This window comes from Populus euphratica, unplaced genomic scaffold, assembly GCF_000495115.2.
Source record: "Populus euphratica unplaced genomic scaffold, PopEup_1.0 scaffold50.1, whole genome shotgun sequence".
NCBI lineage: Eukaryota > Viridiplantae > Streptophyta > Magnoliopsida > Malpighiales > Salicaceae > Populus > Populus euphratica.
Window position 1 is genome coordinate 1,391,222 of NW_011499870.1, and position 22,411 is coordinate 1,413,632.

The 22,411-nt window shown below is 35.9% G+C and overlaps 1 protein-coding gene across 12 annotated transcripts; it reads left to right on the plus strand.

Moving 5' to 3' along the window:
• Window positions 1-1,146: 1,146 nt before the first annotated feature.
• Window positions 1,147-21,555, plus strand: LOC105127123 (MUS308 and mammalian DNA polymerase-like protein). 12 transcript variants are annotated; one of them, XM_011028260.1, is made up of 32 exons: window positions 1,147-1,406; window positions 1,612-2,033; window positions 2,137-2,371; window positions 2,457-3,272; window positions 4,466-4,530; window positions 4,729-4,834; window positions 4,952-5,152; window positions 5,848-6,045; window positions 6,341-6,502; window positions 6,591-6,827; window positions 7,114-7,326; window positions 7,474-7,824; window positions 8,041-8,193; window positions 8,755-8,979; window positions 9,356-9,574; window positions 9,704-9,821; window positions 10,927-12,128; window positions 12,365-12,562; window positions 12,995-13,254; window positions 14,752-14,941; window positions 15,046-15,153; window positions 15,442-15,794; window positions 16,259-16,367; window positions 16,451-16,591; window positions 16,821-16,917; window positions 17,003-17,178; window positions 17,273-17,494; window positions 17,605-17,694; window positions 19,739-19,883; window positions 20,062-20,172; window positions 20,675-20,881; window positions 20,983-21,555. In XM_011028260.1, exons 1-26 carry the CDS (start codon window positions 1,371-1,373, stop codon window positions 17,101-17,103), a joined length of 6,516 nt encoding a protein of 2,171 aa, XP_011026562.1. In that variant the 5' UTR covers window positions 1,147-1,370; the 3' UTR covers window positions 17,104-17,178; window positions 17,273-17,494; window positions 17,605-17,694; window positions 19,739-19,883; window positions 20,062-20,172; window positions 20,675-20,881; window positions 20,983-21,555. The 12 variants fall into 12 exon arrangements, with proteins under 12 accessions (XP_011026562.1, XP_011026570.1, XP_011026561.1 ...); XM_011028268.1 differs by having other exon boundaries at window positions 10,927-11,127; window positions 11,206-12,128; window positions 20,675-21,555; XM_011028259.1 differs by having other exon boundaries at window positions 17,263-17,494; window positions 20,675-21,555.
• Window positions 21,556-22,411: the final 856 nt, after the last annotated feature.

Below are 22,411 nucleotides of genomic sequence, written 5' to 3' on the forward strand. Positions count from 1 at the left end.
GATGCTTTCAATGATATGATAAAATAATATTTTTTATGTTAAAAATAACAAATGTTTTATTTGACATGAAAGCCTCTTATATATTATATACTAGAGAGTGTGTCACATGTATCTTAATATCTTTTAAATATTTGGTTGAATATTAAATTACACATAAACTAACCTAACAATAACAAAAAAGAAATAAATTCTTGATACTAATTGACATGAAAGCCTCTTATATATTATATATTAGAGAGTGTGACACATTCATTTTAATATTTTTTTAAATGTTTAGTTGGATATCAAATTACACATAAACTAACCTAGCAATAACAAAAAAAAAAACTTCCTGATACTATTTTTTTCCTTCTTGCTTTTAAGGACATCTTAGTTATACGCACACTAAATTGCATTTCAAATATAATAAATTGTCCTTCAACTGAATCATGACAATGAAAAAATTATTTTTTAAAATACAAAATTACCCTTCAATGTTAATTTTTTTTCCTGACATTTTATTTATTTTACTTTGCATTTAAAATTAAAAAATTTATTTATCCATGATTGATTAATTTAGTAATAACTAATAAATATTATAAAAAAATTTAAATACCCGCAATTACCGATATTAAATTTTTTAAATGAAGAAACAAGACCGTGAAATCACTGTTTCAGTGAACAGTGATTACACTTATAAGTTTCAATGAAAATCCTTTTTATTTTAGCTTTTGTTAATGTTTATGTTTGTTTTGTTTTGACCTACAATCCCTGCTTGCCTGCCATTAATCTGAACTCAGTTTTTTGAGGTCAGTCTTTTTTCATTTGCTTGAACTTAACAAGCCTTTAGCTTTATTCTAGTAAAATTCATAAACACCCGCAGCACTACAAGTGTAGATCTGGTGAGATATTTTTAATATTTATGTGATTGGTTTTTAAAATATTTTTTATTTAAAATATAATAAAATAATACATATTTTTATTTTTTTAAATTTATTTTTAATATCATCATAATCATAATAATTTAAAAATAAAAAACTAATTTAAAATATTTTTATTTTTCAAATCTTTAAAAAAGCACAGCCACGCTGAAATATCAAATATGCCGAAAAATTAATAAAATCAAATGGCGCTAGGAGCCACCTCTCATCAAGTTCCCCATAATTTACTACCATGCCACTCTCGCCCCGTAGAGTCTAGACGGAGCCCACGTGAATAAAGACCCATGGTGCTCGGATCTAGCGAGTGCTTGGCGCTCTAGCCCTCACCAGTTTGAAGTTTCAAATCTTTCACAACGTCGTAATAGCTCCCTTCCCATGAAAACACCACCGCGTGAATAAAAATCCTAGGGTTTTGCAGATCACCGTCGAAATCTCCCATCTCCTTCTCCTATGGCGTCTGATTCTCCTCGGACTCGCATCGATCAGGTGGGTCCCCTAAACCCTAGAAACTTCCCAACATCTTTCTTTAAAGATAAAGAAAATCCGAATCTGACTTTTGGAAACTGGGTTTGTTCGAAATTAGTCAAATTTGAATTCAGATCATAGAAGATTTGAACTAATTTACTATATTTTAGTGCGGATTTAATTATTCCAACACGTGCTTTGCTTGTGTCTGTGATTTAATTTACAGTTTTTTGCGTCGAGGAAGAGGAAATCTTCGTCTCCGAATTTGAAGTCGGGAAGGATTGAAAAAAGAAGCAAAGCAGTTGAAAGGTCCCCCGTCGGCAAAGGAACTTTGGATAATTACTTGGTGAACTCGCAGGATGATAACCGTGGGCGTGGTTTCTTGGTTAAAAGAAGCTTGGCATTGGGAATTGATGAAGTTTCAAATGAAGAAAAGGAGGAATCTTTTGTGTCTGGTCGATTGTGCGTGGGAAGTTGTGAAGGCGGCAATGTGGTTCCGAAGGAAATGTCTCAAGGTTCGTCCAATGCAGGAAATGTGGGAAATATTGCGGTTGAAAGGGTTGTGGAGGGTTGCTTGGATGTGGGGAATGGGGCGGAGAATTCGGAACTAAAACAGTTTGCTACTGATTTTTTGTCTCTGTATTGTGGGTAATGTTGTTTAAATTTCTGTATGTCCATTGAAATTATATTATGTAGTGTGTTCGTGTCTGTTTTCACCATGCAAATGTCATTGCTAATCATTTTGTTGCAGTGAACTTCAATCAACTGCAACTTCACCTTCAAAGACAAAGTTGAATGACCATAAGCGAAATGGTGGTCCATTGTTAGTGGATGTTGATTATAAAACATCCACAAAGAGGCGTTGCATGCCCAATCAGTTAAATTCTGAAGTTGAAACCCCTTGTCCAATCGAGAAGAAGCCAGAAGACAAGCAATCTGCTTTTGTTGTTAAAAGTGGAGCATCTGTTTTCAATGCTTTTGGAGAGGTAAAATTGGTGTATTATGAAGCAGTCTTATGACTGTTATTTGTGAGGTTTCTGGTTTGTGATCATTCTTTTCCTCCTACGGCAGGTAGCTGTTGGTAATGATCCTGGTCAGCTTCAAGCAAGCTTGAGAAAATGCAACAAAATGGCTAACTCAACGGTAAATATGGCTGAATGCCGTACACCAGGATCATCAATTTGTAGAGGACGTGGTAGTGATGGTCCCAAATCTACACGTGGAAGCTCTATCTTTTCACCAGGAGACGCATTTTGGAATGAAGCAATTCAAGTTGCTGATAGTTTATTTTCTGAAGCTGACAATCCTTTTGTCCAGGCAGCTGGAAATATCATTAATGGGAAGTCTGGAAACCTGTCGCGGGAATTGTTAAACAAAGCCGGCAGCAGAGGTTGTTCTTGGGAGTTTATAAGGAAGCATATGGAAAAAGTTTCTCCACTGCCTGTCAAACAACTTGACTTACTATTTGAAGACAGGAACTTGGAAGTTAGCATCCCACCCTGTGCTAAAGATGATCCAAATGTGGACAGAAGCAGTGAAAAATCTGAGCACGGTTCTATTAATCTCCAAAGCTTACAAAATGCGAATATTGTAACATATCTCAAAGATGAGCCAAGAGAAGAGATGCATAAAGAAGAAGAGAAAACAACTGTGGATACAGAGACCACAAAGAAAGTGGATTTGCCAAATCAAGATGCCGATAACATTATATATCATTTGCCAGTTAAAGAAACCAGGAATGTAATTGATAATAATGAATGCGTTGAAGCTGGAACTCCTTCAAGTTTTGGGTCCGTCAAGGACCGGTTAGATCTTAGCAATTGGCTTCCTCTAGAAGTATGCAGCATATATAAGAGGAAAGGAATTTCAAAACTGTATCCTTGGCAGGTATCTTCAAACTTTTGAATCACAGTGCTTGAGGTTGCCTTTATATTTTGCTAAGTGATCAGGATGGAAATGACAAGTTTTTTTTTTTTTGTTATCTCTCCTGCTTATACACAAGTTACCCACCTCATGTTGCAATTTTGGGTGTTTGGGCGCACTATGGAGAGACTCTCCCATCTCTTTCATTTTTGGGACACAGATGTAGACTAGGGTCCGCTTGTACTGGCCCCAGATATAATTCTTATGAGGTTGGTTTTCACCATCATGAAATAAGAAGACTTCCACGGATTGGTGTAACTTGTACAAATGTTCAGGGTAGTTTTGGGTTGCCACTAGTGTATTTTTTGTGGAATTTGTTTGTAATGGACTCAATCACATTTAGTAAAACTCAGATAAGTAACTGGCCACTTCATTGGTTCAATTCAATGACTTGTCATACTCCATCCTTACCAACTTGATGTTCGGATATGTAGTCTGATTTTAACCTGGACAGAGATGGATCATTAGAGCCAAAGTTTGGGGTGCCTTTTTTGTTATATCAGGCAGCAGTGCCAATTCCTGTATTATTTTCGTCACTCAGAAAGTGAATAGGAGCATTTTTAATCAAGGTTCAAATTTACCCTCTGAATCTTTACATTGCTTTCTTGCACTCTTTATCTCATAGAAAAAACCTTTCTTAGCTTGAGAGTATTCAAGCATGTTTTGTAATCCCTTTTCCAGTGCACATTTATTTTATTTTAAGATCGCTCATCTGAGTTCCAACTTGCCTACTTGTTGCCAATCCTTTTTGTTTTTGGTTTTATTTTATAACTTGGTGTAAAACTTGATTTACTTTTGATTTTCAAGTGTTGTGCTTTCCATTTGTATTCTCTCCATATTATTTTTCTGATCTTATCTATATGTTGTTTGGGCTTCATTATGTACTCTTTTCTTTTCCTTTTGTTTTAATGCTTTTCTGCACAGGGTGTGTACATATGAACTATTCAAACTCTCATATACAATTTCTCAATTTTGGCTTTTGATTTGCTAGAGGTCATCCATAGAATATTTTTCTCCAGTATTCAAGCACAATTATACTTCCAGTGGGGTTGCAGAATTCTCTTTGTATTGATTTATTTATTGAGATTTCTGTGTTGGTGCTCATATATTTCAATATGTCTGTCTGCTCTGATGTATTTGGCTGTTCTGTTTTCCAGGTTGATTGCCTTCAGGTGGACGGTGTTTTGCAGAGACGAAATCTTGTATATTGCGCGTCTACAAGGTACTTTTTGTTAATTTGATTTCAGATTATATTCTATAACAGATTTATACCTTTTCTATCACTTATTTCTATTTTGTGCCAGCAAGCTTGTTGTTTAGAAGGAGAACAAATTCTAACCAATGTTTTCCTTCTCCTTTCCCCTTTTGATTGTGTCTTATGATGCGGTATTCATTCCTTAAACGTGTTTCCCTGCCACAGTGCTGGTAAAAGTTTTGTTGCGGAAATTTTGATGTTGCGGCGGGTTATATCAACTGGAAAGATCGCGCTTCTTGTACTTCCCTATGTATCAATTTGTGCAGAAAAGGTCTCTTGATAATTTGTTTCTGGAATTACAAAATATTCTTACTCTTTTCTTACTGCATGACCTGTTTGTGATATACGATATACCATGTATATTTTATCTGTGTCTTAATTTGCCCAGGCAGAACATCTGGAGGGCCTTCTGGAACCTCTTGGTAAGCATGTCCGGAGTTATTACGGCAACCAGGGTGGAGGAACACTTCCTAAAGATACTTCTGTAGCTGTCTGCACAATAGAGAAAGCAAACTCCCTAATAAACAGATTACTGGAAGAGGGTCGTCTATCAGAAGTTGGAATCATGGTGATAGATGAACTGCACATGGTAATTCGAATCATAGGTTCCCATGATTGTAAAATCACGTCTCTTCATGTATATATCTATATGCTGTTTGTTATTTAAGTGAGAACATTGAAACAACCCCCATTATGCACGAGGTAACACCTGGCGTCCTTAGCTGATGGCATTTTGAAGTTTCATTAATATGGAGTAAAATTACAAATATGCTCTTTAAGTTTCACACTCCAGACCCTTCTTTTCATTCTCTTTTAATAATTCTGTCCCTCCCTCTTCCTCAATGTTCACCGACACTTATGACTGTAAAGAGGTGCTTTAAATGGGAGTGTGCAATGTGAAAAAATCTTGTCACTACAAAGAAGCCTAATCACTGTTCAAAATCTTCCTCCAAAACTTTGTATGTTTCAGGTACAAGCATTTTTGGTCATTCAAATAATCTCTAGATACGGATGTTTTTTTCCTTTCCAGTGAAATGACATTTGATCAACAATATAGGAAGAAAATGCTATGTAGAGCAAAACTAACTGGATGTTTACTAGAGACAAATATAGGAAGAAAATGTTAAGTAGAGCAAAACTTAAACCAGATGTTTTCTATGATTTCCCTTTATTTAGACATGTGATTTAAATATGACTCATACAGCTTTCAGAAATTATTCATTAGGTTTATTTAGCTGTGTAATTTAAGTACTGTGGTCTCTCTCTCTTTTTTTTTGTGGACAGGTTGGTGATCAGAGCAGGGGCTACCTTTTGGAACTTCTGCTGACAAAGCTTCGTTATGCTGCTGGTGAAGGCAATTCAGAATCCAGCAGCGGAGAAAGCTCAGGTACAAGCAGTAAGGGTGATGCTGCTCATGGTCTGCAAATTGTTGGGATGAGTGCTACCATGCCTAACGTGGCAGCAGTTGCTGATTGGCTTCAAGTAAGTGGGTTTACAAAAGATTGTCCGACTAAGGTTTTTTTAATTTGTGTTTCTGTTTCTTCAACTTACTGGTCAGCCATAGGTGATAATCTTTTAATGAACATATAGGACCAGATTAATCTAGGCACAGCAGCTTTTAATTGCACTTCTATACTGTGCAGGATGTTTGTTTGCTCTTACCTTTTCAAGAACTTGTTTCTCTGCCACTCTGGCTGTATTATATGTTTTTTTTTCCAATATTATTGTGCCTTTGATAGTTTTGTCAAATTGTTTTTGCAACCAATCTTTTGTGCAGGCAGCACTATACCAGACAAATTTCCGACCGGTTCCACTAGAAGAATACATTAAAGTTGGCAACACAATTTATGACAAGAAAATGGATATTGTTAGAACACTTTCAAAAGCAGCTGACCTGGGTGGTAAAGATCCAGATCATATTGTGGAACTATGCAATGAGGCAGGGGCCCTTCTTTTTCTAATGTGAATCAAGCTGTATCTAATTATTAGAAAGCTGAATAATTTTGGATGGCTGTTATGTATTTCAGGTTGTTCAAGATGGACATTCGGTGTTAATATTCTGCTCTAGTCGAAAAGGATGTGAATCAACTGCAAGGCATGTTTCAAAATTTGTGAAGAAGTTTTCGTGTAACATTCAGAATGAGAGCGAGTTTGGTGATATTACTTCAGCCATTGATGCACTGCGAAGATGTGCTGCAGGATTGGATTCAACGTTGGAAGAAACTCTACCTTCCGGGGTTGCCTATCATCATGCTGGATTGACGGTATGATTTCCTAGCTCTCTTTTGTTATTTATGTTCTGGTAATCTAATTTCTTGCAACTTTTATCATCTATTTTTCACGATGTGTTTTATTTGGTGGATAATGTGTGTTGTATATATTCATTCATGTACATTTTTTTTAAAATTATACACTTAATTGTGTGGAATGGTGCAAAAGGATCTATACAGCCAACCCCAAGTAGTTTGAGGCTTGGTTGTTGTTTTTAAGTATATGCTTCCTTTCTATTAGACGTGTCATCGAAGGATTATAATGCTCTCTTTCTTACAGGTAGAGGAAAGAGAAATTATTGAGACCTGCTATCGTAAAGGTCTTTTGCGCATCTTAACTGCTACATCTACCTTAGCTGCCGGGGTTAACCTGCCTGCTAGGAGGGTCATTTTTCGACAACCCAGAATTGGTCGTGATTTCATTGACGGGACAAGGTACAGACAGATGGCTGGTCGAGCTGGTCGAACTGGAATAGATACTAAAGGGGAAAGTGTAAGCTTATCCCTAGGAACTTGCTTTTAGTATTTGAATAATCCGTGTTTTATCACCTTACCTTTAATTTTACTGAAGAGGGCATAGATCTATTTTGAATGAAATTATCCTTTTCCATTTAACAGTTGAATAACTTTACCTGATCAGGTACTGATTTGCAAACCAGAAGAGTTAAAAAGAATTATGGGACTTCTTAATGAAAGCTGTCCACCATTGCAGTCGTGTCTATCTGAAGATAAAAATGGAATGACACATGCAATTTTAGAAGTTGTGGCCGGTGGGATTGTTCAAACTGCTAATGATATTCATCGTTATGTTAGATGTACTCTTCTCAATTCTACAAAACCGTTCAGGGATGTTGTGAAATCAGCACAGGATTCACTTAGGTGGTTGTGCCACAGAAAATTTCTTGAATGGAATGAAGATACTAAGTTATATGGCACAACACCTCTTGGACGTGCAGCTTTTGGCAGTTCTCTTTGTCCAGAAGAATCACTTGTAAAGATCTGTAGCCTTATTTTTTCTGCATTTTTCGCTCCATTTTCAGACCAATGTTCTGTTGGTTGCATCCCTTTTGTTTAACATGTTTTCCTAAGCATTCTCTCTCTGTGAGTTTGCTTGCTTTTCAATTTTTTCTCTCTTAATTGCTGTAGCTAACTATTTGACATGTGCCTGTGCTTTCATTTATTGTGGTTTTTTTGTCTGGTCTCCTAGATTGTGCTAGATGATCTTTCCAGAGCACGAGAAGGATTTGTGCTCGCGTCTGATTTGCATTTAGTGTACTTAGTCACACCAATCAATGTCGATGTTGAGCCGAACTGGGAATTGTATTATGAAAGGTTTATGGAATTGTCTATCCTTGATCAGGTAATGTTGCTAGTTTTGATCACCTTGTGTCAGTTGATATAGGGCATTCTTTTTGTTGCAATTTGGAGACAACTGATGCCTTATGGTTGCTTTCCAATTTTTGTGAGAGATGGACTTCTGTATGTTGAATCTATATGTTTGGTGTGTGACATGTGATTTTTCTGAATAGCATTCTTTCATCCTGGCCATTGGTCTTTTTCAGTTGTCACCTGCTTGGTGATAGTAAAGCCACATAGAATTCAAATCCTTTGACCTCTCTAGGTAGATGCCACTTAGCACAGAACATATGATCAGAGAACCAAGCTCATTAAAATTCAGAGAGTGAAAGGAAAGAAAAATACAGTAGAATTGAACCAACAAAATTTCTTCATGTAATTAGTTCATGTATACTAACAGATATTGATACTATTATGCACGATTAAATTACTAAACAGTAGAAATAGAGGTGATGTCTTTCCTCTGCTCATTTTTTTCCCAATCTTTGAGTTATTGTTTCACATTTGATTTTCAATAATGCTTGAAATATCTTACCTTTTTCTTTTCCAATTTCATGGAATGAAGTCTGTTGGAAATCGAGTTGGAGTTTTAGAGCCATTTTTGATGCGGATGGCACATGGAGCACCTATGCGCAGCTTGAACAGATCAATAGATAATACAAAAGCCTTGCATGCCAGCAAGTATGAAAACCAATCTGGGGTTACAAACAAAAGTGCCATTTCAGATGATCAGACACTTAGGGTGTGCAAAAGATTTTATGTTGCTCTCATCTTGTCAAGACTTGTGCAGGTGTTTCATCCTTTTTCATCTTTCCTCCGATCTGATCAATAATATTGACTCAGGGAACCAAATATTTTCCTGTGCGATTCACATCTTTTTGAGTACATCTATTTTTTGTGTTTATTCTGTGTGCATTGGCATAGAATACCATGTGTAAATTGCATATACTAAGAATATACATTCTTGGTTATTTCTTTATCCACAAAAAAAGTATGTTTATCAAGTATTCTGCTCATTTATTCACATGGTTACCTGGATATGTTACCTAATATTTCATTATCATGGGTTGTGGTTGCTTCTGCTTGCTAATAATTGCTGATTTTTATATTTATTCTTTTAGTTCACTGCTTTGCTGAATAAATGTTGTTTAAATTCTGGCATAAAGGAAGCACCTGTACCAGAGGTGTGTGAAGCTTTTAAAGTTGCTAGAGGCATGGTCCAATCCTTACAAGAGAATGCTGGAAGATTTGCATCTATGGTTTCTGTGTTTTGTGAAAGACTTGGGTGGCATGATCTTGAAGGTCTGGTTGCGAAGTTCCAAAATCGTGTTTCATTTGGAGTGCGAGCAGAGATTGTGGAGCTCACTAATATTCCATATGTTAAGGTAATCAATTGTTCTGTTTTTTTCTGCAAGATTGCTAACACATAGTTGTCATAGTTATTTGTCATCCTGTTGATGCTTCGAAATTTAATGATTCAGAGATGGCCATTATTTTCATTGCTTCATTTGTAGGGTTCTCGAGCGAGGGCACTCTATAAAGCAGGGTTGCGTACACCTCAAGCTATTGCTGAAGCATCTATTCCTGAAATAGGCAAAGCACTTTTTGAATCTTCATCATGGTCCGCACAAGGTGAACTAGATAGAGATTTCAGCACATGACCTCTTATACGATGATTCTGTGTAGAAAATGCATGTTATCTTTATTCTAGCTAAAATGTCCTCACTGAAGACTTCCCTTGGTGTAACTTACATGTGATTTCTTCTTTTATGGGAGATTATTTTGTGATTCTTACAGAATTTATTTATCACAGAATTCTTTCCCAACTTTGAGAGGTGTGTACCTTTCATATTTTGGAAGAAAGAAATCACAGATATATGAACATCATGCCAAGTGGCAACAGATTCTAGAATGTTGTTGCATGCTTTACGTTTGGCAATTTGTAATGGATGAGTTTCTTAGATAGGAAAACAAGTCTTTCTTGTGTTGTATAAGAAACAAATTCTTGGTTTGGATTTTGTGGCACACCCAAACATGCACTCTGTCTGTAAGATTACATGTGCACCTGCACATTGTATCTGTGTATAAAGTTCTATATACATTCAAATATAATAGTTATATTTCGCATTGAAGTTGTGTGTGTAGATGCACATGCCTATATTTTAGTTTTGTCCTGTGTATTCTTTGTGATCCTTTATTTTTCTTTTTGTGCTCAGCAATTTAGGTTTTGGTATAAGGATATAGGTTTCATGTTTATTATTGAGGTTGAGATTTTCAGGATTTAACACTTAGATCTAATCGAGTTACAGCTATAAGGGTTTCTAACCGAGTTTGTTCTCATTAATGACAGGTTTAGTTTTGGGGGTCTTGGAGAAAATGTGCCTAAGAGTTTAGGGTTGTATATTCAGTATAGGTTTGCAGGTTAGGATTCTAGGGCATATAGTTCTTTTTTAGGTTTTGGTGTGTAGAATTTTGGGGTGAGGTTTCATTCTTGATTGTTATTTTTGTTTTCTAAACATGCATTTATGGATTTCTGATCTAAATCTAAGTATCTCATATTTATTATCATACTTGTAATGAAACTTTTCTAAAATTTGCAATGATGTTCCTACTGCATGCCTTCTAATAGAGACTTTGTGTACCCTCGTTGTCTCTGTTATGTAGCGTGCATTTATAGATGCATGTATTAAATATTTGGATTTATTATGATTCACACAAGTTGAGAAATTTGATGCAGAAGGTTCAGCACAAAGACGCGTGCAATTGGGAATTGCGAAGAAAATCAAGAATGGTGCACGTAAAATTGTACTTGACAAAGCAGAAGAGGCAAGGGTTATTGCTTTTGCAGCTTTCAAATCACTTGGATTCAATGTTCCACAGTTTTCTCCGCCTCTGTTGTCCAATGCTCCTGAAAATCTTGTTGAGCAAGGAAATGCAGGTACCTTGTTTGGAGATAAATCTAATATCATTTTGCATGTGGACCAAAGAGATCATGCTTCATCTATGCTGTTTATAGAAGGTAGCAAGAATTCTGGTAAAGTTACAATGGGAACTGGAGAAGACAAACTAATGAAACCAGTCAGTGTTGCATTGGTAGCTGCTGCAGAAGGAAACTCAAATGGTCCCATTCAGTGCTGTATTGGTGCTGGAAATTCTACAGCACCAGCTAAGAAATCTTCAAATATTGGCACTGAGCTTTGTACTACTGGTGATCATAAGAATAGCGCAGAAACAATCCTCTCTGTACAATTTGGACATAGTGGTGATGGAACTGGGACCAATGACCAGATCACTGATACCAGAGTTCCGGGGCAGTGTAGTGGAGAGAATTTAAGTAGTGATAAAAAGGATAGTGCTTGCAAGAAGGGTCCTACTAATGCAAGTAATATTTCTGGTGGATTTGATTCTTTCTTGGATCTCTGGGATGCTACCCAAGAATTCTATTTTGATATCCATTATAACAAGAGATCAGAAGTAAATTCTGTCAGCCTATTTGAAATACATGGTATTGCCATCTGCTGGGAAAACTCTCCTGTGTACTTCATCAATCTTCCTAAGGACCTACTGTGGTCTCATAAGCAAAGGAATGATTCAACTCCCAGTCAATCTGGTGACAAAAATAATGTTCAACCACCTGAGAATTGGTTGGAGATAGTTCAGAAGAGATGGAACAAGATTGGAGAAATAATGGGAAAGAGAGGTGTCCTAAAATTTACTTGGAATTTGAAAGTTCAACTTCAGGTGCTCAAAGGTGCTGTAGTTTCCATTCAGAGATTTGGCTGCCTGAATTTTTCAAGGAAAATATTTGGTCCTGAACTCATAGACAGTTCGCACTTAACATTATCCCCTATTAACATTAAAGAAGCAATCGACATGTGCATTGTGGCATGGATTCTTTGGCCTGATGAGGAGAGAAGCTCCATTCCGAACTTGGAGAAGGTAATATTAACTAGCCACATTAAAAATGTGAATCCAAAGATTAGCTTGTGCAGTCTGTCTTTGTAAGGGGAAGTTTCCTTTCCTTTTCCAGCTAGGCACTTTTTTTTTCCTTTCCTGTTCCACTGAAGTATTTTGAATGGTCAAAAGGGAAGCAAACTCTAAATTCCTTGACAATTAGATATGCATCACTGGTCAAACTGGCTTATGATTGTCATGATGATGAATTAATGATGCAGGAAGTCAAGAAAAGATTATCAAGTGAGGCTGTGGCAGCTGCTAATCAGAATGGTAGGTGGAGGAATCAGATGCGAAGAGTTGCTCATAACGGCTGCTGTCGCCGTGTTGCACAAACAAGAGCCCTGTGCTCTGGTCTTTGGAAGTTACTGACTTCTGAGGGACTCTTTGAAGCACTTAAGAACATTGAAATCCCGCTGGTAAATATTCTGTTGCTTTCAGATACCTGAAATGTAAATTTTGTTTCTAGGCATTGAAAGTTTAAACTTTTATATGAGATTTCAATAAAATCAGAGCTTAGTATCTTGAGCTACACCTTGCTTATTTTCATGGAAGTTGTTGGGATGGTAACACATGATCATTTGGTAGAGATTCTGTTCTATATTAAATTCCTTTATTTGTTTTGTAGAAGAAAAGTTGCTATCAAACTGTTTAATTGGAAGCTGCTATCATCTAGTGTTAGTATCTTCATAGAATCTTGGCTTCTCATATGGCTGGTCATGCACATCCACAAATGGTCATGTGATGCAAGATATTTTTGGTTTTGTAATCACTGAGCCACTATCGTCAGTAATTTCACTCTATAACTTGATGTTCACATTACTAATCTATTGCTTGCAAATTTGTATCAGGTGAATGTTCTTGCTGACATGGAGCTTTGGGGGATCGGTGTTGACATGGAGGGGTGCCTAAATGCTCGCACTGTGCTGGGGAAAAGGCTAAGGTATCTTCAGAAGAAGGCTTATAAGCTGGCTGGCATGACATTTTCACTGCACACAGCAGCAGACATTGCAAATGTTCTATACAGACACTTGAAGCTTCCCATTCCAGAAGGACACAATAAGGGGAAAAAACATCCTAGCACTGACAAACATTGTTTGGATTTGTTAAGGTATGAGATGGTCTTACTTTCTAGTACCCAATACCTTTAAGTGAAAAACATGCTGAGCACATCTTGCAATATTTGTATATGCAAAATGAATGTCCAATTTATCTATATAGATCTGTGTTTTCTTTTGTTTTGTGGATAATCAAGTGTTTTTCTTGCTCCTGGAGAATGTCATGGCCATGGCTTTTGTCATAAGTACAATACAACTCTTTCTTATTTGCTTTCAAAATCAAGTAATTTGGATTAAGTATTTTTTGAGCTGTACAATGCCCTGAATGGAGTAATAGAATTGCTCTTGTGGTCATTTAGAGCAGCCCACTTCTACCTTTACTCTTAATGTTTTGGGCGTAATGCCTCTGATAAAGTCTGAATATTTAATAAATAGGATGGATTATAATTGTTGACCTTATAGTTTTTCAATGTGAAAGTTTTAACTGCATGCTGGAATACCCCATTGACAATATATATGTGTCAGTTGATTATGGGTCTGAATTATCTGGATTTATCTGAACTATACAATTCAATTTGGGTTAACTAATTCCTTTAGATCGGATTTAGGGTTAGGTTAGGTTACAACCTGAATCTTTTTGAGGCAATTTCTAGTAAGAGAAAGTTAGTGTACCCAAGTTACCTGGACTGTGATATCTTTTTTCTTTTTTTAATTTTGTCGTATATTATTTTTCATTCCTTAACTCTGAGCCTCCAAAGATGCAAGGCCTGTATATCCTATATCCTACAATGGAAATAACATTTTTATATCTTGTTTAAATTGCAATTTGTGTTATTTTTCTTCTATGCTTATGTTCTAACAAAAGTTGTTGAGATGAGAATCATCCCTTTGTTCATTACCCTTTTTACATCTTACAAAGATTTTCACCTTGACTTCTTTATTTTTTGATTTAGGGTCTGTTTTTTTTTTTCAATTCACAAATGGATAGTAAATAAAGGGTATTTGTTTCCAAGAACGATTTTGATTACAAACAAAGCAGTTTATCTGACATTGGTAAAACCAATATTGATATATATTATTATTAAATAGGCAATTTAATAAAAGATAATTAGTTCACATAAGTCCCTTCATGTTGTCTCTTGTTTTTTCAGTTATATTATTTTAACTAATAAAATAATATTTTTATTATAAAGGGCCCAAAGAACTCAAAATGGGCTCAGTTAACTTGAACTACACGTTTGGGTTGGGTAAGTTTGGCAACATAAAATTGGGTTGGTTAATGAAAAAGAAAATTGGGGAAATGTTATTCATCCTGAATTCCCTTCTTCCAGCCTGAATTACCAGAAATGACCATCCCTAATTGAAGGCATTACTTCCAAAGTTACCTGGCTTTTACAGTTTATTGAGTACTGGCCCTTGTACATTTTGATTACAAACAAAACAGTTTATCCTGTCATGCTCTGGGTATCTAGATGATTCATGGTGGCTTACTCGCTGCATTTATTATGTTTGTGAAAAGAAGTACATTAATAGGATTTGTTTCCTTTCAGGCATGAGCATCCTATTGTTCCAGTCATCAGAGAGCACAGGACATTAGCAAAGCTTTTAAACTCGACACTGGGATCAATCTGTTCACTGGCGAGGCTATCCATGGAGACTCAGAAGTACACACTACATGGCCATTGGCTCCAAACATCAACAGCTACTGGTCGGCTTTCAATGGAAGAACCTAATCTTCAGGTTATATATTCACCCTTTCTTTTGTTACAGTGATTCTTTTCTATTTTTGGTAACATGAATTTACTTTTAGTGTTGGTAACCATTCTTACTTTTGAGTTCTGCAGTGCGTTGAACACGCAGTTGATTTCGAAATGAGTTCAGATAAAGAGGGGGATGATGCTGAACCTGAGCATTATAAAATAAATGTCCGTGACTTCTTTGTTCCTACTCAGGTAATATGGTCATTTAGCTTGTAACCTTGTCTCATGCTTCTCACTTAATGAATTTATATGTGTTTGTAGTTATTATCCAGTACATATCAAATATCTTCTTAGAACTAGAAAGGATAGCCTGGAAAAGAAAAACAGTCTAGGGTACTAAAAATCCTTGAGCTAATTTAGCCCCTTGCTTTCGGTAATGCAAACTGGGGAATGATAAAAGTCCTGTGGGGCCTGTAGATTATGCTTTCTATGCATCAATCCTAATTCTCAATGGATCTAAAGCTCAAATTCTTATTGCAGGATAACTGGCTATTGTTAACAGCAGATTATTCTCAGATAGAATTGCGACTGATGGCACATTTCTCTAAAGACACTGCATTAATTGAACTCCTTACCAAGCCACATGGCGATGTTTTCAACCTGATAGCCGCACGATGGACTGGGAAGCCTGAAGCTTCTGTCAGCACTGTTGAGCGAGATCAGACCAAAAGGATGGTCTATGGAATTCTTTATGGAATGGGTGCTAATACTCTTGCTGAACAACTGGATTGCAGCTCTGATGAAGCTGCAGAAAAAATTAAAAGCTTCAAAAGTTCTTTTCCTGGTGTTGCTTCCTGGCTCCATGAAGCAGTTGCATCTTGCCGTGAAAAAGGGTAAGGGTGTTATTTTGTTGCAGTGAGTCTTCACCTGACTTATTTTAGTTCTATTGTCATCTTATTCTATTTTATTTAGTTCAAGTGGTAAAGGTATTGCATAATTTTGAAGTCATTTTGGATGCATATATTTTCCCCTTTTTTATTCGTAAATGCTTCGCTGTTATGTTTTTCTAATGCATATCATCATGATTTTGAAGTCTTTGTGGATGCATGTATTGTCATCTTTTTTATTTGCAAATGTTTAGCTGTACATGCTCTTCTAACGCAAATCATCATTGGTATCAAAAGTTGTCTCTTGTATTTTTCTATTTGATGGGGCATGCTAAGACAATCCTTTTTAAATCAAAGAGGTGTGTAGCTCTGTATTTAAAGTAACTTGAGACTATGCATGACATTCAAGTTTTCTTCTTGTTCTTTAAGATTTAATTATCAGTATAAGTATTTATTTACTGTTAATTCAGATATGTGGAGACCATTAAGGGAAGAAAACGGTTCTTGTCGAAAATAAAATTCGGAAATAGTGAAGAAAAATCAAAAGCTCAGAGACAAGCAGTTAATTCTATCTGTCAGGTATAGTGATTTTTTGGGATGGTCAAAGACATTAGGAAAGCATGGGTTAATAATAGTTTTGTCCTGATAGCTGCTTCTTACAGGGATCTGCTGCTGACTTAATCAAGATTGCAATGATAAATGTACACTCTCTGATTGTTGATGGACTTGATAGGCCAGAGTCTAGCTCTTTACAAGCAAACAAGTTTCACATGCTGAAGGGCCAATGCCGAATTCTATTGCAGGTTACTTTGGAAAACTGCTTGAATTTCTTTTGTTTTTTTTTTGAAATATTCCTTCATTTCCAATGTCTTTGAGAAGTATATATAGCAATTGTTTCGACATTGGAACTCTGACCTGCGCATTTGTTGGTCTATGATCTGTCAATCCATCAAGGTTCCCATTTAAATCTGAACTTTGAGTTGCGGTTTCATTTGAGAAAGTTGATTAAGAATCTTGGTGGCTACTATTCAGGTACATGACGAGCTAGTGCTGGAAGTTGATCCATCCTTGATCAATGAAGCTGCATTGCTGTTACAAATGAGCATGGAAGATGCTGCTTCTCTTCTTGGTATGTGTTAAATACTTTTTTTTTTAATAAAAATCTTGACATCTTGACAATGTAATTAACTATAATTGTACAACATTCATTTCAGTTCCTTTGCATGTCAAACTAAAAGTTGGAAGAACCTGGGGTTCTTTAGAGCCTTTCCTTGCTGATCAACATGTAAATGAAGTTCTTATGCCTGAATCATGAGGAAGGAGTTGTTTGATAAAGAAGTAAACAGTTGCATGGTGTTAGAGGCGAAGATTGTTGGCAATTTGGACCACTGTATGTCATGTGATTCAATTGGTTAACAATATTTTATTTTATAAGATGGAAGATGTATTTTCAGATCTTCTGATTTAAGTATAGTTTTATGCAGAGATTCCAGCTTCTATATTTAAGCTGAGCAAAATGTTCCCCAAGGAGATGGAAAATTTTATGAGCTCCACTTGAATTGTGGTTTTGAAATAATAAGCCTTGACCTGATGTTATCTGGAAGGTTGAAAGAACAAATCAGAGGTGCAAAGGAACTGCTTCTCCAAGGTAGACAAGCTAATGAGATCACTAGATATATTGCCTGTGTGTTTCACCAGAAGATCATGTATGAGTTCTCTTGGAACAAAGACTTACAGTGTCCTTCATTGAGCTTGCCTTTTACATACAAGTGCTAATGATTATTTGTTTTCACAACTTGGCTGCTGATCCTGCCAGTGCTGGGAAATCATGAGCACATAGCTATTCCAAATTCCTACAAGGTCACCTGCCAAGCAATTGCTAACTTACTCAGTGTTGGAAAAGCAGGTATGTATTGGTAACAAGGAAGCTGAATTAGTTGAAATAAGCACATATTGCATATGAGATGTTCTGGTTGTATTGTATCTCTGTCACCATGCTCATTGGATATATGATTGAGCTCTGGGCACTCTTTATTTCCATACCACCTCACAAACCAATGCATAGGAGCTGCTGTGGGTCACCATCTATGTTTTTGACTTCACCATCAATTAGCTTCATTGTCAATAACATGCAAAGTAGTGGTCATCCTAGGTTTATCAGGGCTTAAATGTAGGCCTCAGTGCCCTGAGACATGGATGGGATATGTCATCCAAACATTGCCTGGAAGTTTCATATTTTTCCAGTTTCCATCACAATGGCTTGTGAAAAAATGTCTTCTGGTCCTTTTACAGAGTAATGTATGCTGCAGGAATTATATTTCTGCCTTAAAGGACCTTCAATATTGTTTTGTAGCTGAAGAATTTAACTCATGGTGCACAACTTGCAAAATAGTTATGAATCTCTAAGACAACTTGCACGAGGAAACAAGAACCCACATCAATTCTGTTCTTCAATTGTTTGTGCACTTCCTGTTTATAACTTCCAACAGTGGACAGGATATCAAACCCAATAGTTTTCTCCTCCTATTTCTTGCAAGTATTGTAGTGTGCAGTGACCACATACAGCTGATTTTGGATGCCTATGATAAGCATTCAGAAAAGAAAAATCGGAGATAAGGAATTATTTGTGCTACAACAATGGAAATCATAACTGAACGGCTAGAAACTGATGGACAGCTAATTGAAGAAACAAACATGAACATACCATTATGTTCTTTTTTCCTTGAATTTCTGTAGCACTAACGTTTTCCATTACTCCAATTATTTAACTCTCCCCTCAGCCTCTCTTTCAAATTATTTTTACCAGTTTTCTCAATTTTTTCCTCTTCTATCCTTTCTCTTTAATTGCCTACACATCTCTCTCTCCTTTCTTGTATTGATTCTTGCATTGCTTTACTGCATATATAAACAATGAAATACTTGTTTAATAACAATTTTGTGCGGCTCAATCAACTGAGGCACTTGTGGGGAGGGCGCAAGTTGTGGGTTCGAGAGTGTTGGGAGTGCTTCTATTTTCTCACTTTTTTTTTTTTAAATCATCTACCGCTTGGACCAGGCTTTTTGCTGGCTTTTTTTTTTCTTGTTTTTTTTTTATTTTCTGAAAAACATTTACTGGATTCACTTACTATTCAGTTATGACATGTTTTTTAAATATTGTTATAATTTTTTATTTGAATTGTAATAATTGTTCTTCAATTATGTTTTTGATATGAAAATAATAATAATGAATTGTTGAAAATTCGATTGGAATTGGTTGTTTATTATTAAAATGTTTAAATAGATTTTGAAAATGATTTTATTATTTTTATGATTTTTTTAGCTTTCAATCACACAAAATACAAACATACTATTTTGATATTTTTTATTAACTTGCTTTAACAATCATAAACAATTTTTGTTTTTTAAAAGAAACAATGCTTCTAGTTAAAAAGATTATATTGTCTAAGATAAACAATAGGAAAATTTATCATTATAATTTTTTTTTCAAAACAATCACTTTTGGGTTTAATGATAATATAAAATGATTTTTTGAGACAGAATTGTTTTTTACATTTAAAGAAATTTGGGTTCTCTGTGCAGGCATGTGAACTGGTTATAAGCACTTCTCCTTCCTGCTGTCTTATCTTCAGAATGAAAAATATTTGCTAAGTTTTACTATATTCTAGCCATACATAATATTCATCTACCTTGAGTGTATGATTGTAGTTTTAGAATTAACGAAAATGCCACCTGAGCAGAAACCAAAGGCATGCTTATTGCTTAAATAACAAGATTTTAACCTGAAGAATTCTTCTTCAATAACATTCACTAGAAATATTTAAAATAGAAGCAAATACCTTGCTTTCCAGCTGGATGAAGAGAGGCCTGTGGCAATAGGCTTTAGAGCATGTGTGGCTCACCAACCCTTCATGTTTTTTACCTGAAATTTGTCTTAAATTTTTGTGTTGCAGTTTGGTTGATGTCTTCTTTCAAATGACATTATGTTTGGAATAAATGAAGTCCTTAAATCTCTAAACTAGATTCATCGTATGAGTTACGAAGTCAACCAACTTTGATTGATATGGTGATCACTCAAGTGGTTGGACTAGCTATCAGGTATGAAGGCCTTAAATCTCTTTTGCAGCTTGTTTGTTGGCTTAGCATATTTTGTTGGTTTAATAACTAAATGCCATGAGTAACTGGGTAATTATAAACAAAAGTGATCATTTTTCATCAGCTATTGGGATTTGAATAAAATAAACAAGAATAATTGGATTTTACTGTCTATTCACAGGAGTTTACCATGGTGAATGCCAATATATTAGTAGATATCCAGATGGGGTCTTCAGATGCTTTCTTGGAGTTAATAGTATCTAGCAACATTATGATAAACTTCTTCAAGCATGTATGACCTGTTGATTTCTTTTTTTAATTTCATGGAGATTTCCTTATTCTCCTTTTGCGCTCTTTTATTCTCATAAATTCTCTTCACCAATTGGGATAAAGCCTCTCTCTCCATGATTCTGCTTTAGTTTTTCTCTTGTTTGTGATCCGTTTTATTAGTGTTTAGTAATTTATTTTATCTTTGATACAATTAGATTGTGACTGTAGTAACTTAACATGATTTCCAAGGGGCTGTGTCAACCATAATTATTTTGAAATCCTTCTGAAAAACTTGCCTCGTTTATATTTTTCTGGGGACACAAACGTGCACATGGGTGTGAAGGTGGTTTGGTCAGCCTACACATTTTCTATTTTCCTGAAAATAAACACAAAGGCATGCTATGCACGTGTGATGGCCAAGTTCTCTTTCAGTCTTGCATTTGACATAATTGTGTCCTCTAATTATTATAGTGTTTCTTTGTTTTGTTATTCCTTCTGATAGAGAGAATAAATCTATGTTACAGTTAGCATGGTAAACTGGGACATTAGAGGAGAAGAGTGAACTGCTGGCTGAGGCAGGAAAATTGAGCAGCAGCAGGGTGAAGATATTAAGCATGTGATGGAATTGTAAACACGTGATTCATATGTTAGTTGAAGTAATCAGTTGCAGTTTGTTAGTTTAGAAGATAATAACGGCCAAGTTAGTTATGACTGAATGGCCAAGAGTCCAGGTGGTCATTGATGAAAAATTTGCAGATATTGCGAGATCTTTCTCCTTTATTTTCTTCCAATTCTCCCCTTTTCTAGTAACTTGTATGGAATCTTCTTACAGTTGGTATCAAGGAAGGTTGCTTTTGATCCTGAGATATCAACAATGGTGGAAAACAACAAGATCAAGGCTTTAGAGGAGCATGGTAGGAAGGTTGATGAGCATATTCAACACCTACAAGAAATTACAGGAGGAAGGCAAGAAGCTTGATCAGATCAACTCACAATTGGAAGCCATAATGACTGTTGAAGGCTAACTGAGGAAGTCAGGAAACTGATAGAGTTAACACCATAATTGGAGGTATTATTCGAAGGGCGTATCTGCGAGGAGATGGCTTATGATTCAAAGAGGAGATTGTTTTGGTAACCAAGGAGCAGCACGAGTGGGACATCATATGGCAATGCCAAGATTGATCTTCAAATATCCATGGAGAGAATCCTACGAGCTGGATACCTAAGTGCAAGAAATTCTTCAAATTAAACTCCATACCAGTACAACAATGGTTAAGCTAGCATCACTATACTAAGAGTTGCCTGTTGTCTTTCCAAAGTTGTAAACTGGATTGCTCTTATGCAAGAATCGTATTCTCTTAGCTACGGCATTAATGGACTCCTTTTGCCATTTGGCTTGTTCAAATACTTGTACCAGCATTGTAGGTTTGAGGATCTTCAACATTGGTCTGATATCATCCTTTACAAAGCTTGAAATATAGCATGATTCTTAGAGGGAAAGGTTCAGAGCATTTACTAAGGATTTGAGTACTTCAAATCTTTCCACATACTCATCTACACTCTCGTCTTGTGCTAACCTGCTGAATTCTTCCACCACATCCTCTCTATTTTGTAAGCTCCTAGCTGGCTAAATTTTCTCCTCCATACAAGAACCCTTTGTACCAAATTTCTGCCTTACCATCCAAGTATAGTGCTAAACCTTTTATTCAGTCAAAGAATGAAATAATGGCCAATACGAAACAACCCGAAACATTCCTGGACAAAGAAGACGACTAGGTTAATGTTCCAAGAGGTGAAAATTTCATGCCTAGACACCATTGTAGGATGGTAAGGTTTGGAGGAAGAGAAAGAAAAAGGAGTTAGAAGCAACAAATGGTGATAATAATGGAATGATAATTGGTGGCGAGAGAGTAGATGAATATGACATGCTCGGAATGCCTTAGCCCAGAGCTATGCTAATAAACACCATAAGAATTTTGGGATGTAGCATGGGAAGGATAGTTTTATCGATGAGTTTAGGGGTGGATGAGATTAAAGCAGTAGCCAGGAGAACTATTTTCAGGCTATTTCAATTTGAATGCTAATGATCTTTTCAAAATAAATAAATAAATAAATATATAACGTTATTTAGAAGGGTATTTAGGAATATGTCATGCTGTTTAGGATAATAGTGTATTTCTTGCTATTTAGTTATTGTTTTTTTAGGGCTATCCCCCTATTTTAAGCCGGGTTCTTTTAGTGTTTTGCATGCCAATATAATG